Source organism: Acyrthosiphon pisum, chromosome A2 (genome assembly GCF_005508785.2).
Source record: "Acyrthosiphon pisum isolate AL4f chromosome A2, pea_aphid_22Mar2018_4r6ur, whole genome shotgun sequence".
In the NCBI taxonomy this organism is placed as follows: domain Eukaryota; kingdom Metazoa; phylum Arthropoda; class Insecta; order Hemiptera; family Aphididae; genus Acyrthosiphon; species Acyrthosiphon pisum.
Genome location: NC_042495.1, coordinates 73,087,151 through 73,098,991, shown reverse-complemented (window position 1 = coordinate 73,098,991; position 11,841 = coordinate 73,087,151). Strand labels below are relative to the sequence as shown.

General features: G+C 26.9%; 1 protein-coding gene across 1 annotated transcript in view; it reads right to left on the bottom strand.

Moving 5' to 3' along the window:
* Positions 1-2,062: 2,062 nt before the first annotated feature.
* LOC100570548 (hemicentin-2-like) overlaps positions 2,063-11,841 on the bottom strand; it is a 399,451-nt gene continuing 389,672 nt past the window's right edge. The window contains exon 7 of the mRNA XM_029490743.1: positions 2,063-2,452. Within this exon, the coding sequence (XP_029346603.1) occupies positions 2,334-2,452 (119 nt within the window). The 3' untranslated portion in view covers positions 2,063-2,333. The remainder of the gene's footprint in view (positions 2,453-11,841) is intronic.

Genomic DNA, 11,841 nt, shown 5'->3' with positions numbered 1-11,841 from the left:
TAATTTTTTGAATAACTATAAGCAATTTTAATTTCACATTGTGTAGTTGAACATTTTTCTGAGAATTAAAATAAATATAAACTGATTTTTAAACGAGATGTTAAGAAGTGATAAATGTATTTAATTTATGATGAGTGAAGTATTTGAAGTTCCCACGAACAGGCAATGAAAAGCTGTGTTATACTCAATGTCCCTCATTGCTTACTCGTAAAAACTTTAAATACTTAAAACGAATTAACTACTATTTCTAATTTCGATTTGTATATACAAATAATGAAAGAAACGTCAATATAGTGAATAAATACTGGACAAATAAGTTAATAATATATAGGTACCTGTTAAAATGTTTTTTGTACATTAAATGTATGAAAGTAAAATAAATGTAATTATACTTGTCAATCTTAATATTGTATAAAAATTACTATGCGTTTGTTAGTACTTGGTAATCTCATAAAATCCATCAAAATCATATTTACATATTAGGTTTGATTGGTGCTACTATTGGTTTTTGTTAACATTAGGTGCCACCTCCCCCCCCCTCAAAAAAAAAAAATAACAATTATATATATTTACAGGTAATACTATACGTTTTTCCAAACAAGGCTTTAATTTTAAGTAATGCAAACATTATATTTCCTAAAACGTTAATACTTAAGAGTATACCTTTAGAAGAATTGGAAGAAATTTTAAAGGTTATAAAAAATCGTTCGTGTAATTGTATATTATAATAAAATTTTTGTCGATACGTATTTGGTTAATTTCCGAATTTATTAATTTATAGTGTATATAGTTTTGGAATTTGTTGATAACCATTACCTAATGCTGAAAATTAGACTCGCTATGTTTGTATTATTGGTTATTAAAAAAACAAAAAAACAGTTTGTTTTTAGCAATTTTGTAGTTTTCAAAGCACAAATTACATTCAGATTCCAATGAACTGTATATTCTACATGAGAGAATTTGAAAAAGTTTACTGCTCTAAAAATATTTGTAAAAAAAAAAAGAGAAAAAAATGACGACGTAAAACCAAAAGCTTATTTGCTCCTTTCAGAATAAACATACGAACACATTGTTTAAAGAGTAAAATAATGTATTCACGTGCATTTCCTTTATGTACGAAAACTAATATCCGAAAGAATTCTCAAAAGCCCGAAAATTTGAGACATTTTTGCATTTCCCTTTAATGTTTCACAAATAGTTCAATGAAGTGTATTGTTTTATTTCATCAGAGGTTACTATTTACTAAGTTTAATATTTCAATGAATATTAAAGTTTTGAAAACATTGAATTATGGTCAATAAGACATGGACTTAACCGTGATAATATCAATTAACCGACTTAACATAAGTTATTACCACACACATTTCCAAGACATTTCGGCTTTGCCATGACTATTTGTGTTCATATATAATATGCAGGTATATTTTAGCAGTAAGATGTTAAATAACGAAAAAACATTACCATTTATTTATATTATAAAAATTCAATCCTGATTAGGTAAGTCGTTTGTTGAAAAAATTGGTGAAATAAACAGTTTTCAGACATTGGAAAAATTATTCATCCGTAATACCTTCTTCCTTTATATATGTTTATTTACACAAAATAAAACAGTTTTTAGGGAATTGGAAATATTATAATGACTAAATTAGTGTTATAAATAATTCATAATAATAATAATATATAAACTTACGATTGTTCTTAATCTTAAAATATACAACACAATATTATACACATGATTAAAATGTCTTTAGTCGTTATTAATTTTATGTCTTTGACGAGAATAATATGTCAAACAAACATTTCCTCAGTTCTACATTATTATATTTTCAAAACTACAATTTACAAGCCGAAATCCTTGATGTACGGGTTTATATGTGGAAAATATCAAATAAGTATCACCAATATATACATATTTTGTCTATATGCGAATCGTATACACATTTAAAACATAATAAAAACTAACACGGTTAAAATATATAACAGGTTACATAATATTTTAATATTATATTATAATAATATTTTTATTATTATCGATTTATAAATCATATTTAACTGGTATAATATTATGTAGATATATCGACAGACATAATATTATTATTAATGAGATTAAAAAAACACCATGGCGTAGTGTGCAATGACGTAATATTTAATAATATTATTATAAACGGTGTCTTAGAAATGATTAAAAGCTATAATAATATCGGTAATCAAAAATTTATTTACACGGTTCATTTTTTTTCCATTCGTAATCTGCTATCGTTATTATTAATAATATTATTGTAGCGTTTTCCGTTTCGCGAGCGCGCACAGTCGCACGCCAATAAATTGTGCTCTCAATTTGTATTGAAGTTGACGAACATGACTAGGGACGGTATGAGTATCCATATGGACGGACAGCTGAGCATGTTCAGACTTCGTCCGTGTCCGTGTTGCATGGCCGCCGGGTTCTCACCTGAAACAACACGAAATGCGTCCTCCGTTAAAACGTGGTAGATCGTTACCAACAATGTTGATATACAACAACTGTGCGATTTGTTCTATACCACAATATTATATATATATAGGTATATAGTGTATTAATTATTATATGTGGACCCCCCACTCGAGAAACCCAAACGAAACGACTGTTGTAATATTATTATTATGCTGATCGGTCGACACACATTATATTATTATAATAACGTTGAAACCATGGGGGGGGGGGGGGTATGAATGTATGTAACACACGTAATATTATATTCAGGTCATATTCGATATTACGGTGGGCTTGAGCATTCGTAACGTACGAATGCACGTTTTTCCAACGGTTGGAGCGATAGTTTTGATCGGCTGACCGACGGTTTACCCGACAGTGTCGCCCGTGGAGCGGTGACAAATCGTCATCATGAATTTTGCGACCGAGAAATTGCATACATTAAATTGCATATACCTAATATATTTTATAGAGTAGGTAATTTAATGTATATACTATTTTAATTACTATTGAATGCGGTGGTATACTTTCACCATAAATTGTATCTAATATAAATTAAACTCCTATATATAAAATTTTGCATTTACATTTACATATATTAAAATACATGATTCAATAGCCGGAAATCAGTTCTAAAACGTGCCTAAAAAAAACAAACCAATATAGATACTTAATATATTTTTCTAATAATAGACAATTTAATTTTTTTTACTTATAAAAAACTGTTTAAATCTAAAGTGTAAGATAAGTATTATTAAAGTTTGTACATTTATTACGTGAACGTATTTAAATAATACAAATATTGTGACACGGCGTCTAGGATAGGCATTATATAAGCAATTATGTCTTGTGATCATTTTACAAGTATAACAATAATATTAAGTCTATGTTATAGAAAACTAAATAATTAGATGTAAAGATAATAGAAATTCCGTAGTTCAGTATTAAGTTATGGGTTAAAGGTATGAACTTTAAACTATAAAATACTAAAACATTATTATATTCTCGCATCAATCACGACAGAATATGATATTTTAAGTTATCATTGAAAATTATATATTAATAGAATAATATATTAAGTGACCTCATATACGATATTTTTAATTTTTAACGGAAAAACGTAATTTAAATAAGAATTTATAAATAAATAATTATTTTTAAAACTGTATATTATATGATATTTCACTTGTTTGCACTAAGCATGCGTATATACCTATAGGTTATAATATATTTAAGTATATAACCTAATGACTGTACTAAATATTATAATTTACTGTCAAATTGAACTATTAATAACTACCATACTACCTACTAACTTTATTTACTCTCTTTTATCCGATCTCGTAGTAGTATTTTCATAAATTATTATACTGTTCAATATCGTGAAAATGTAGATACAAACGATTAGTAAAATATGTACCATATTATCAGTAAAATTGAAATCTATAAAACTATATTTAAAATATATCTTTAGTGATTATGAACTACAATGATCGTAGATATTTTATTGAATCACGACGATATTATATAATATTTTATTTTTAATATGAAGCAGAATTAGCGTATAATTACTGTTCGTAAGTTCAAGTGATATACCAATATTTAAATTTTAGCACCAGTTTTTTCCACGAGTTAATAAAAATCGATCGTCAGTTGACTGATTACCAAGAACCGCTGGCTTATGAATGAATGACAACGAATTGTAACTATTGATAGTAACTACACATATTAATCATACAGGAAAACATAATTAACACAACCCGTGGAACTCACGAATGGCTTCGTAGGCCGTCAAATAAACCATGTACTATTGTTTTGCCCTACCCTAATAAAAACTAAAATTACGCCACTGGGTCGTACGAACAAGCCGGATATCATCCGGACTATCGTGGTTCGAGAATAAATAAAATAGATCGCAGTTTCTAGGCGCTTGGAGAAATAGAGTAGGTATAACAAGAATTTCGTCAGGATTAAAAAAATGTATGTATAAAAAAAAAACAAGACACTTTTTAGAGAGATAAATGTGACTTGTCGTCCCAGTGTTCCGGTCTCCTGGGATGGTTTAACCTAAACGCGTTCAAGATATATTTATGATGTTCGATTCGCGATAACTTTTACCCGAGACGCCACCGTAGTCGTACTTTACTACCTAGGTAGGTGGTACCTCTTACACATATGAGGAAATAACGTCTGTTCTATTAATCCAATAATGATTGCGACGCATTGAACATATATTATAATATTGACTAGTTACTACTACAAGTATAATATAGTATATATAGGTATGCTATAATTATCATTATTATTAAAATATAAACATAATAATTTATGTATTGCCTTGACGATTAGTTTTCTCTGATCAGTTGTAGGTATCAACCCACCGAATGTAGACAATTAGTAACAAAGTATTACTTTTGGATATAATTGAATGATGTAATTTGTATCTAACATTTATTTAAAAATGAAATACTATCTTTACTCTTAAGGTTTGTGTTACCATTAATTTTAAATATCTATTTATGCAACCATAAGCACAGAAAGATATTTTTAATAATTGTAGGGGATTATATATTTATTAAAATAAAGATTATATTTAAACAGGTAAACGAATTTACATAAGTACCCGCATACCAATTATGTTATTATTAATTGTTTTCTTTATTATAAAATATGTATATTATACTTATTAGTTATTGAGCAATAAACCATAATAGGATATAATATATACTAACATCATAAAAATTACAGATGATAAGAATCTAACCTAAGGTCCTTTTACTGCCGTGAAAAATAAAAAAATGTGATTAACTTTCTAATTTCTACTGAATACATCAAGTCTTCACAATATTCATATAAAATGTTTTATATCAAATACTGATTGGGATAAATATAAACACAAACTGTTGACTTTAGAAATAGATAAAATTCTAAGAAATACAAACAGAGTCCAATTCACAAATAATATTATTATAATAAATTTGAAATCAGAATTATTTGGGCTCCCTTAATCTTCCCTTTTGAATTATATACGTTATGTACATCGAGTTCCTTTCATATATTATTATTTATACATATTATATGGTAGGTACGTAATTTTGATGTTGTAAATTATAATCCTCCTCACTCCGCACGTTTAAAGATTCCAGGGAGATTCCAGGGAGAGCTGCAATATTTTTACCTCACGGGAAAATAATATTGGTATTGGTTATCAAAGTTCTAAAATTACATCCAAGAAATGTAAGCGATTGTCAATATTAATATTTTGCCGAGTTTACAATAAATATTACTGTTTTCGAATTCACATTTCGCAGCGTAATGGCTGCGGAACGGCGAGAAAACTTTTTTCAGATTACTTTTTGAATACGAGCAAACTCTACGTATTCGGAGATACTGTTGGTGTATCAAACTTAGTAACTTATTCATTTAATATAAATCACCGACAAACGATCGCTGTTTATGATGCGAACGTACCGTTCTTCTAAAACAAACACGGAATCGTTTAAAACAATATTGATTGTATTAGATGGTTCGTATAAAGCAATGACTGTTTAGTGCTAATCGACCAAATTTAAACTTTTTATTTTTATAGAATTCACATTGCATTACTTTTCGTTGAACGTTGAATTTATTATTGGTATATGTGTTCGATTTTTAATTGTATACTGGATTTGAAATAGGTATATCATGATGTTTTATAATAAGCAATACGATCACAATGCAAATATTATTGGTTTACGACGTTTATAGGTACATCGATTTTCGGCGATCATTCAGTTTGGCATGCGCTCTTCCTTGTACCAGAACAAATGTACAAAATGTTGTACCTTGTATAACAACACTTTATTAATGGTTTAGACAATGTAATATAACCGATGTGTATGCACATTAATTATTACAATAGCAATTTTAAAACTCATAGCAAATATTCTATATTACATTATGCTAAACTCATTGCTTTATTGTGATGGAATGTGTATATTGTATTCATTTTATAAACAAGTATAAACTATTAAATTATTATAATTGCACATAGAAATAAGAATATTGTTATTATCTACTTAAAAAACTTGAATACGATCTGAAATCAAAGAAGAGATTATAGTAATAATATTAAAATAATAAAAAAAACCGTATTTTTTATGGACATTTTATATTTATTAATTTATATAAAACAAAAATAAACATATTACTATATATTTATGCACAATGTATGTACCATTATATTAATTATCTTAATAAATTATAATATTAATATAATATATGTAACCAATTTCAACCACAAAAATAAATTTATTTTTTCGTAAGCTGAAAAAAATCACGTGTGAGCTACCCTTTAACTATCTATATAGCCTATAGGAGTTGAAAAAAACAAACTATAAACACCCTCCGAATTTCATGTTATCTATTGATATAACTTTTATTGAAAACGGTCCAGTCGTTTATGTGACTTTTAACTTCGGATAAACCACCATCCAATTTTAGTTCTATAACCTAATTTCGCCCGTGAAAAAATGAAAATAATACAAAGCTTAGATTTTATACCTGAGTGTATTATCTTGGTTTTGGTGTACCTACCTACCTCAGTTCACAGGCAAATTTACAGAAGAAATCTATTATAAATAAGGATATATTTTATAGTTTATTTCCCACATACATAGGTTAGGTTATTTTATATATTAATGATTTAAAATGTGTACAAGGTACTTCTAATTTTTTTGGTTATTAATGATAACTTATCATTAAAATTAATCACTCTAAAATTAAATGTTATCATTAATTGAGGTTAACTACGAATGTATTACGAATACTACACATGAAAATGATAATTAGGGGCTAAAATATCATTTAATAATTTATAACAGAATATGCCTGATGATGCACGATTTAATACTTGATAAGTTAAATAGTATTTTGTCATTAAAAAAATATTTCATCACAGAACATGTATTATATATTTAAATAATATATCTAAAGAAAATTGAACACAACATTTATAACCGTGGCCAGAAAGTCGTGAATATAGATGCACACGTATGTATAACTTATATAACCTATGTCTTACTTAAGTCAAAACAACTTAAAATTAGTCTAAATTTTTTGAAAATATCATTGTGCATAGAAAACAAAACATTTTAGTAACTTAATGGTGATAAGTTTCAATTACAACAAAATAACCAACATTTTTGATTTCTAATAGAACAAATTAAGTGAAACCTTGTATTAAATTGTCAAGCCTTATCAATTAAATTCTAAAATCGTATAAATTCTTAACCAAAAAATAATTTTTATTATTTTGCCTAAATATAAACGTTTAACACTTTTTTTTTAAATGCCTCAATTAATTTTATATATTTTTAAATTGGTATAAGCAAAATATAATATGAAGAATCTAGTACCTACAAAAAGTTAAAATTTCTTTATTAGCATGAAAATAGTCTGTAAAATATATTTCAAATTATATATCATGTTTATAAAATGCTAATATAATTGCTTAGTGCAAATTTAAAGTCTCTACGGTTATACATTTTTGAATTGCAACAAAAAAAAAGAAAATTGATATCTGGTATAGAGTAGATTTATCAGTTTTTTCGTTCTTCAATTTTTGTTTTTTCCTGAATTTTTTAAAAATACTGGGGATTGCTTATTTTTTAACCCCTCCCCCCTCCCCCACCTCCAAGTACCAACCACATCCGATTTCACCAGAAACCATCCTTAAAGCGGAAAATTTGTAAATTTTCACTACTCCAAAAGAACACACAAAATTTCAAATAAAAATAAAAACCCACATGAATTTTAAGACCAATACATTCATCCCTATACGCTCAGAACCTGATCTCTACATCACAATTTAAGAGTAGTTGCAAATATCATATCCCCAAGAGACATGGTAATACAACGTGTGTTTGTTTTTATTATTATTATTCTTATTTGTTACTATTATTATTTTATACGAACTGCCTACTCAATATTTCAGAATATTTTATGGTTTCGTAGTATTTTATTTGCTTTATCCAACTGCTTGAAGTAGTAATGCAATGTGTTTGTCAAACAATTTTACGTTCTCGCAATTCGCTTAAACTACTCATCTGATTTTTACCAAACAAAAACTAATATAATTCCCGGGGCCTCGTGGGAACGATTTGCTTGGTTATTCCCCCGAGTGAAATATTTTACGAACAAAATGAGGAGTAAAAATAAGGCATTTCGCATAATGATTGTTGTTACCACTTTTTTGTCTAAGCCACTCCACCACTTATGTCACAACAAAAAGTAATAATGTGATAGTTTAGGGCACTGAACGTGCCTAAATAATAATGCAACGCACAAAGTTACCATTAAATAATATTATATTTTATGGATAACAGAGTTATTTAACATTTTTCTTCGTCTGTTCAAAACATAATTATTTATGACATTAAAATATTAAATAGTTTGAATGTGATGGTATTTATTTATTTATAATGTAGTAAAGTAAAATATCAAATTATCGACACGTGTTTCACGTAATAAATATAATGATTCATTTTATAATTATATAATGATAGTCATGCCCATTATAATAGTAGTATGTACGTTATAACAATCGATGATCATCGTCCATCGTTCATCAAATTAGATTTCACATTTTTGGAATCATACCTTACCGTTCGTATTATTTAATAGAATACAATAAGCTCGACAAAATGTGTTAAAAAATAAATAAATAAACACTGATGTCTATGTAAATTTATGTTTATTATTTAATATTAAAATGTGTTTGCAAATTTTCTCAAGAACAACCAAAATGCTTAAACTTCCCACATTTACTAACGATGTTATACCTAATACCTATACCTACGTGTACAATATACACTATACATACATAATACATATAATATTATGTAAGTATACTTAATCTAAATATTTATTTTTTATTTAAGAAGAATAAAAACATAAAATAGGTTATAGGTTCCCATAAAAATGAATAATTAATTAAAATTGAAATGTTTCACAGGATCCGCAAATGATTTTCGTGTAGTAGCTAAATTTTTTATTATTTTTTAGATTTAAATATTTATGTTAGCTATATTGTTTTAATGTATACATCATAATATGTATTCAGCTATCTTTCATTATCAAATTTCCAAACTTAAAAATAGAACAAAACATATTGTATTAGCATGAACCGTATGAGTTGTCGTGTTTCCATACCAAGACCATTTAATTTTATATCTCAGAAGTTAGTCAGTAATCAATGAGAAAATAAAATTGGATCTAAATTCATAGATTAGATGATTCACATATCACTCTTATGTTAAATTATTATCTGTATCACTACATCCGTCACCAGCACGCAAAACAAAATACAGAACATACACAGTTACTTTAAACCAAGCGATATGATAATTAACTTATAAAAGTTACAATATTTTTGAAAATAGTTTATAATCACATTCCCCCAAACTTCTTCTACATGCGTTTAATCCCCATACTTATCAATAATTCGAAAAATAAGTATAAAACACCGAATCTAATGATGAGGTGATCGTCAGATATCCAACAATAACTACTTTTGAAATAGGATTTGTTTTTCCATGTAACAAAACTTTCGTACATTCAATCTATTTAACGTCATTCGAAATAACAATATTATGCTTTTGTAACATGATGCAGCGTGATATTGAATTAAATAACTAAAAATATGTACACGTTAAAAGACATTTATTTCGATAAAAGGTGTACACTTAAAATATATGTATTAGAACTTACAAATAATCTACATATACCTACCTACAGTATACAATAGATAATATGCAAGCCATATAGTTACTATACAACAACAACTGTTTTTTAAATATTAATGAAATCCGTTGAATTCCCCATAGGTACCTACTTATGAAAATAATTGGATTTTATATATATTTTGTTTCTCTAACTTATTATTATTATTTTAAATACCATGCATGGTTTTACAAGCTAAGCAGATTGAACTCGCTGAAAATCGTTTACGATAGTACCTAATGTTACAAATAGTTAAAAATAAAAATATAGCAAATCAGTAAATTTTTACAATAACTTGAATTCATCGATCGTATGCGTGCTAATAAAACACTAGATCCGTTTAGACGTTGGAACGATTCGATCCAAAGGTTGATTGGGTTTTGGATAAACTATCAGACTTTGTGAAATAACACCGTTTTGATCACGGGTATAATACACATAAGCTGATTAACAAAAAGTAATTCCTATTGGTTAGCAGCAGATTAGACGTTTGGCCAACCCATCCTAATATAGTAGTCATTTAGAAAGCGTGAAATTAGTGTAAACTAAAACGTAAGCACACGGACGACTGACGAGGACTATTCAAGAGTCTACCGATCGATACAAAAGAAAGACATTCTATAGACCATCTGTCGTACATATGTTTCCACCAAAATGAATAATTCATACAATTTAAATTACATCTTCGATAGGCCTCAACTGTTTAAGTAAACGTAATTATTTGTATTCCTTATTTTGTAAACACTTATGAAGAACCTTAAACAGTTTTTCTAACAGATTACTGTACCTTAATTCTATTGAGTTTTTTTATTAATTCAATAAAATATTTATAACATTTTGAGCTATTTTTCTCCCGTATTTAGCAGTTTCTATAATATTATAAGATAATACCAGTTGACAGTTAAATTAATTTATTACCTCAATATCGGAAATAGATACAGTTTGTTATTATGGATTATTAGGTATTTTAAGTATCTGCCTAATTATTTTATTAATTATTACAATTTAGTATTTTCAAATAACTATTGTACATTATTTTTTTTTTTCAATTAATTATAGATAATATCTAAACTTTACACGTTTGAAAGGTGTGTTTTTTCTAACTTGTTTATTTTAGCATTTTGGGTCACCGCGGTGTAGGAATTTAAAACAAAAACTTTACCTGTAACAGTATTTTTTACTGTATTTTTGTTTTGTTGTCGGTAACATAGGGAAAAGAATAAAATAAAAATTAATGCCAAGTGACACAGCGAATGAAAAAATTAAAACAATACATATTATAATACATTTTTATAACTGCACTATGATGTTGATGGATGTGTAACACTGTAAGATAATCAAAAATAAATACATTTGCGTACCTACATTTTTATCATAATGAGATAATAAACCATTGAACTCAAATTTTATATATTGTTTTATTTATTTAAATATAATTGTATCAATATTTTAATATTATATGACATGATTTTATTTTTATATATGATTATTATAAAAGTTTTTCAATTATAGATATAATAGGTATAATATTATGATAGCTGTATTTAATGATTTTAAATGTATGATATAAAAAGAAATAAGTAAGTAGTAAAATATCTAATGCAACC